The sequence below is a fragment of the Oncorhynchus gorbuscha genome, unplaced genomic scaffold (genome assembly GCF_021184085.1).
Source record: "Oncorhynchus gorbuscha isolate QuinsamMale2020 ecotype Even-year unplaced genomic scaffold, OgorEven_v1.0 Un_scaffold_706, whole genome shotgun sequence".
Taxonomy (NCBI): Eukaryota; Metazoa; Chordata; class Actinopteri; order Salmoniformes; family Salmonidae; genus Oncorhynchus; species Oncorhynchus gorbuscha.
Window position 1 is genome coordinate 150,001 of NW_025745774.1, and position 7,500 is coordinate 157,500.

General features: G+C 48.9%; 1 protein-coding gene and 1 long non-coding RNA gene across 2 annotated transcripts in view; both read right to left on the reverse strand.

Moving 5' to 3' along the window:
- The window catches only part of LOC124019870, a 553-nt gene extending 112 nt beyond the window's left edge, over positions 1-441 (reverse strand). The window contains exons 1-2 of the long non-coding RNA XR_006835860.1: positions 373-441; positions 127-255 (exon numbers count right to left, since the gene is read on the reverse strand). This is a non-coding gene — a long non-coding RNA (uncharacterized LOC124019870). The remainder of the gene's footprint in view (positions 1-126; positions 256-372) is intronic.
- A 154-nt stretch (positions 442-595) lies between these two features.
- The window catches only part of LOC124019867 (ryanodine receptor 2-like), a 64,763-nt gene continuing 57,858 nt past the window's right edge, over positions 596-7,500 (reverse strand). Inside the window, exon 11 of the mRNA XM_046335307.1 lies at positions 596-729. Coding sequence (XP_046191263.1) covers positions 596-729 — 134 coding nt within the window. The remainder of the gene's footprint in view (positions 730-7,500) is intronic.

Here is a 7,500-nt window from a genome sequence, read left to right on the forward strand (position 1 = left end):
AACACAGACAACACGGTCCCTACAACACAACAACAAAAAACACATCATGGTACAAAAGTCTGCCTGTGAAAACCTTTTCTTTACTATATCAAGGGAGAATAAGGACAGCCCTGGGATCAACAGTACCTGTATGTACTCTGTGAGAGTATTGAAGACCTGTTTCGCCACGTTAATTGCCTTGGAGAAATTGCGCTGTCCTTGTTCATCAATGACGTCCTTTCCCGAATAGTACCAGTAGAAATCACTGATCGATTCCTGTGTGTCGAGAGAAAAGCCACGTAGACAAGTGGTTAGCAACAGTACGAGGACTCTATTTAGCACAGAGTTGAAGCGCTGTAACAATATAACCCGGAGAAGACTGTAAAAGGTCACCTGAACTCTCAGAAGGTAGTCCACGGTAGAGATGATGATGTTGACCGTAGTGTTAATAACCCAAGGAAGCCTGTAAAAGGTGAGCTCACCTGAACTCTCAGAAGGTAGTCCACGGTAGAGATGATGATGTTGACCGTAGTGTTATTCCCCGTCTGAGTTCGCAGGTAGTTCTGAAAGTCTTTCCACATCGATGTCGGAAGGTTGGTCAGAATCACCTGAACTCTCAGACTACAAAGGTTCTAGTGACCACAGTAGTCTGGTGAGAATGCTGATGTTGACCGCTCACCTGAGTTGTGATAACCAGAGCAGCTGCAAGCGGAACTGTCAAAGGTGAGCTCGTCCTGATCACCTTCTCTCCTCGGCGGCGAGGAGACAGGTAGTCGGACACACGGGAGGGGCAGAGAGATAACAGAGCTGGCTGGTTTTGATCCACAATCACCACTGATCTGACTGAGTGTTAAAACCCAGGTACACCTGGGACACAGGTAACCTGGGACACATGATACACCTGGGACACAAGATACACCTGGCACACATGATACACCTGGGAACGATACACCTGGGACACATGACACCTGGGTAGATACACCTGGGACACATGATACACCTGGGAGATACACCTGGGATGATACACCTGGGACACAAGATACACCTGGGACACATGATTATTACACCCCGTCTGGGACACATGATACACCTCGATACACCTGGGACACATGATACACCTAGTACACCTGGGAAATGTCTTTCCACATACACCTGGGACACATGATACACCTGGGAAGGTACACCTGGGACACAGATACACCTGGGAACATACACAGACAACGATTCTACCTAGTGATGGGACACATGATACACCTGGGACACAATGAGGGGTTCTGGGTATTGACTAGGGGGGGGGGCAACAGTAGTGGGACACATGATACACCTGGTGAGAACCTGGGCTGGATGACAGTACCGCTCACCTGAGTTGTGACCTTCACAGAGCAGCTGCAGGACATGATACACCGGAACAGGTCACCAGGTGAACTCATACACCTGGCATCACCTTACACCTGGGACTCCTGATACACCTGGCATGATACACCTGGGACAGACAGACAGACACCTGGGGACACACGGGAGGGACACATGAGAGCATCAATAACAGAGCTGGCTGGTTTTGATCCACAATCACTGGGACATGATCTGACTGACCTGGTGATACACCTGGGACACAAGATAAACCTGGCACCATGATACACCTGGGACACATACACCTGGGACACACCTGGGACACAAGATACACCTGGGACACAAGATACACCTGGGACACACGATACACCTGGGACACATGGGACACAAGATACACCTGGGACACACATGATACACCTGGGACACATGGGATACACCTGGGACACAAGATACACCTGGGACATACACCTGATACACCTGGGACACAAGATACACCTGGGACACATGATACACCTGGGACACATGATACACCTGGCACAAATATACACCTGGGACACATGATACACCTGGACACAAGATACACCTGGGACACATGATACACCTGGGACACACGATACACCTGGACACACGATACACCTGGGACACAAGATACACCTGGGACACATGATACACCTGGGACACATGATACACCTGGGACACATGATACACCTGGCACACATGATACACCTGGGACACATGATACACCTGGCACACATGATACACCTGGCACACAAGATACACCTGGCACACATGATACACCTGGGACACAAGATACACCTGGGACACACGATCACACATGATACACCTGGGACACACGATACACCTGGGACACACGATACACCTGGCACACGTGATACACCTGGGACACATGATACACCTGGGACACAAGATACACCTGGGACACATGATACACCTGGGACACAAGATACACCTGGGACACATGATACACCTGGGACACCTGGGACATGATACACCTGGGACACATGATACACCTGGGACACACGATACACCTGGCACGCACATGATACACCTGGGACACATGATACACCTGGGACACCTGGCACATGATACACCTGGCACACACGATACACCTGGGACACATGATACACCTGGCACACATGATACACCTCTGGAATGGGTGAGACCTGGCACAAACATACCTGGGGAGTGATCTGAGTCTGGAATGGGTGAGAAACATGGCAGTGATCTGGGACACTGGAATGGGTGACCTGGGAAAACATGGGACATGATCTGAGTCTGGAATGGGTGAGAAACATGGGACACGATCTGAGTCTGGGGACACCTGGGTGAGATACACCTGGGACAAGATCTGGGAGTCTGGAATGATACACCTGGGACACAAGAAACCTGGGAGTGATCTGGGACACAAGTCTGGAATGGGTGAGATACACCTGGGACATGATCTGGGTCTGGAATGGGACACACGATACACCTGGGACACAAGGAACCTGGGACACATGATACACATGGGACAGTGATCTGAGTCTGGAATGGGTGATGAAACACCTGGGACACACATGATCTGAGTCTGGAATGGGTGAGAAACATGATAGTGATCTGAGTCTGGAATGGGTGAGAAACATGATCTGAGTGATCCGAGTCTGGAATGGGTGAGAAACATGGGAGTGATCTGAGTCTGGAATGGGTGAGAAACATGGGAGTGATCTGAGTCTGGAATGGGTGAGAAACATGGGAGTGATCTGAGTCTGGAATGGGTGAGAAACATGGGAGTGATCTGAGTCTGGAATGGGTGAGAAACATGGGAGTGATCTGAGTCTGGAATGGGTGAGAAACATGGGAGTGATCTGAGTCTGGAATGGGTGAGAAACAGTGGAGTGATCTGAGTCTGGAATGGGTGAGAAACATGGCAGTGATCCGAGTCTGGAATGGGTGAGAAACATGGGAGTGATCTGAGTCTGGAATGGGTGAGAAACATGGGAGTGATCTGAGTCTGGAATGGGAGTGATCTGAGTCTGGAATGGGTGAGAAACATGGGAGAGATCTGAGTCTGGAATGGGAGTGATCTGAGTCTGGAATGGGTGAGAAACATGGGAGAGATCTGAGTCTGGAATGGGTGAGAAACATGGGAGAGATCTGAGTCTGGAATGGGAGTGATCTGAGTCTGGAATGGGTGAGAAACATGGGAGAGATCTGAGTCTGGAATGGGAGTGATCTGAGTCTGGAATGGGTGAGAAACATGGGAGAGATCTGAGTCTGGAATGGGTGAGAAACATGGCAGTGATCTGAGGAGAAGCGGTACTAACCGAAGCAGCATTTTATACCGGAGGCTTTGAGCCAATAAAGTACGATTATGCAAATAGATATTTGGTCCTTGTAGAAGCAGTAGTATTGAGTCTAAACTGGGACAACTAAGCATGCCCAGCAGGCCTACAGTATACGGACCGTGTTTAAAAGGCTGCCTCTAAAGTAATGATGCTAATGTCAAGAAGACGACAGGCTGGTGACACGGTGGGGCTGTGACACGTCCACTGTAATGTCACCAACTCTGACAACATAAAGATAACTTGGCGACTGAACTTCATGTCGGAGACAGAAAGAGAAACAGGCTTGAAAGTGCTTCGGATGATACAGTGAGGTAAAACAGAGATAATCACTGGGATATAGATAGCTACTGTGATGTATTTCAGGCATATGTCACCATGATAGACCAGATATGAAGTCTCATTAAGTGGCTAATTGGTCAACAGAGGATGTGTTTCCCCTCCACATTGACTCTGTACCAGTACCCCCTGTATATAGCCTCCACATTGACTCTGTAACGGTACCCCCTGTATATAGTCTCCACATTGACTCTGTACCGGTACCCCCTGTATATATCCTCCACATTGACTCTGTAACGGTACCCCCTGTATATAGCCTCCACATTGACTCTGTACCGGTACCCCCTGTATATATCCTCCACATTGACTCTGTACCGGTACCCCCTGTATATAGTCTCCACATTGACTCTGTACCGTACCCCCTGTATATAGTCTCCACATTGACTCTGTACCGGTACCCCCTGTATATAGCCTCCACATTGACTCTGTACCGGTACCCCCTGTATATAGCCTCCACATTGACTCTGTACCGGTACCCCCTGTATATAGTCTCCACATTGACTCTGTACCGGTACCCTCTGTATATAGCCTCCACATTGACTCTGTACCGGTACCCCCTGTATATAGTCTCCACATTGACTCTGTACCAGTACCCCCTGTATATAGCCTCCTCACATTGACTCTGTACCGGTACCCCCTGTATATAGCCTCCACATTGACTCTGTACCGGTACCCCCTGTATATAGTCTCCACATTGACTCTGTACCGGTACCCCCTGTATATAGCCTCCACATTGACTCTGTACCGGTACCCCCTGTATATAGCCTCCACATTGACTCTGTACCAGTACCCCCTGTATATAGTCTCCACATTGACTCTGTACCAGTACCCCCTGTATATAGTCTCCACATTGACTCTGTACCGGTACCCCCTGTATATAGCCTCCACATTGACTCTGTACCAGTACCCCCTGTATATAGCCTCCACATTGACTCTGTACCAGTACCCCCTGTATATAGCCTCCACATTGACTCTGTACCGGTACCCCCTGTATATAGTCTCTACATTGACTCTGTACCAGTACCCCCTGTATATAGTCTCCACATTGACTCTGTACCGGTACCCCCTGTATATAGCCTCCACATTGACTCTGTACTGGTACCCCCTGTATATAGCCTCCACATTGACTCTGTACCGGTACCCCCTGTATATAGTCTCCACATTGACTCTGTACCAGTACCAAACCTGTATATAGCCTCCACATCGACTCTGTACTGGTACCCCCTGTATCTAGCCTCCACATTGACTCTGTACCGGTACCCCCTGTATATAGCCTCCACATTGACTCTGTACCGGTACCCCCTGTATATAGTCTCCACATTGACTCTGTACCGGTACCCCCTGTATATAGTCTCCACATTGACTCTGTACCAGTACCCCCTGTATATAGCCTCCACATTGACTCTGTACCAGTACCCCCTGTATATAGTCTCTACATTGACTCTGTACCAGTACCCCCTGTATATAGTCTCTACATTGACTCTGTACTGGTACCCCCTGTATATAGCCTCCACATTGACTCTGTACAGGTACCCCCTGTATATAGCCTCCACATTGACTCTGTACCAGTACCCCCTGTATATAGCCTCCACATTGACTCTGTACTGGTACCCCCTGTATATAGCCTCCACATTGACTCTGTACCAGTACCCCCTGTATATAGCCTCCACATTGACTCTGTACTGGTACCCCCTGTATATAGCCTCCACATTGACTCTGTACCGGTACCCCCTGTATATAGCCTCCACATTGACTCTGTACCGTAACACCCTGTATCTAGCCTCCACATTGACTCTGTACCGGTACCCCCTGTATATAGTCTCCACATTGACTCTGTACCGGTACCCCCTGTATATAGCCTCCACATTGACTCTGTACTGGTACCCCTGTATATAGCCTCCACATTGACTCTGTACTGGTACCCCTGTATATAGCCTCCACATTGACTCTGTACCTGGTACCCCCTGTATATAGCCTCCACATTGACTCTGTACCAGTACCCCCTGTATATAGCCTCCACATTGACTCTGTACCGGTACCCCCTGTATATAGCCTCCACATTGACTCTGTACCGGTACCCCCTGTATATAGTCTCCACATTGACTCTGTACCGGTACCTGTATATAGCCTCCACATTGACTCTGTACCGGTACCCCCTGTATATAGTCTCCACATTGACTCTGTACCTGGTACCCCCTGTATATAGTCTCCACATTGACTCTGTACCGGTACCCCCTGTATATAGTCTCTACATTGACTCTGTACCGGTACCCCTGTATATAGCCTCCACATTGACTCTGTACCGGTACCCCCTGTATATAGCCTCCACATTGACTCTGTACTGGTACCCCCTGTATATAGTCTCCACATTGACTCTGTACCGGTACCCCCTGTATATAGTCTCCACATTGACTCTGTACCAGTACCCCCTGTATATAGTCTCCACATTGACTCTGTACTGGTACCCCTGTATATAGCCTCCACATTGACTCTGTACCGGTACCCCTGTATATAGTCTCCACATTGACTCTGTACCGGTACCCCCTGTATATAGCCTCCACATTGACTCTGTACCGGTACACCCTGTATATAGCCTCCACATTGACTCTGTACCGGTACACCCTGTATATAGCCTCCACATTGACTCTGTACCAGTACCCCCTGTATATAGTCTCTACATTGACTCTGTACCGGTACCCCCTGTATATAGCCTCCACATTGACTCTGTACCGGTACCCCCTGTATATAGCCTCCACATTGACTCTGTACCGGTACCCCCTGTATATAGCCTCCACATTGACTCTGTACCGGTACCCCCTGTATATAGCCTCCACATTGACTCTGTACCGGTACCCCCTGTATATAGCCTCCACATTGACTCTGTACCAGTACACCCTGTATATAGCCTCCACATTGACTCTGTACCGGTACCCCCTGTATATAGCCTCCACATTGACTCTGTACCAGTACCCCTGTATATAGCCTCCACATTGACTCTGTACCGGTACCCCTGTATATAGCCTCCACATTGACTCTGTACCAGTACCCCCTGTATATAGCCTCCACATTGACTCTGTACCGGTACCCCCTGTATATAGCCTCCACATTGACTCTGTACCAGTACACCCTGTATATAGCCTCCACATTGACTCTGTACCGGTACCTCCTGTATATGTATGGGAATATTGGTCAGCGGAAGGCTGTATGTTTCCTGGGAATATTAGTCAGCGGAAGGCTGTATGTTTCCTGGGAATATTGGTCAAAGGAACTCTGGTACCCCCTGAATATAGGTCACATTGACTCTGTATGTTTCCTGGGAATATTGGTCAGCGGAAGGCTGTATGTTTCCTGGGAATATTGGTCAGCGGAAGGCTGTATGTTTCCTGGGAATATTGGTCACGGAAGGCTGTATGTTTCCTGGGAATATTGGTCACGGAAGGCTGTATGTTTCCTGGGAATATTAGTCAGCGGAAGGCTGTATGTTTCCTGG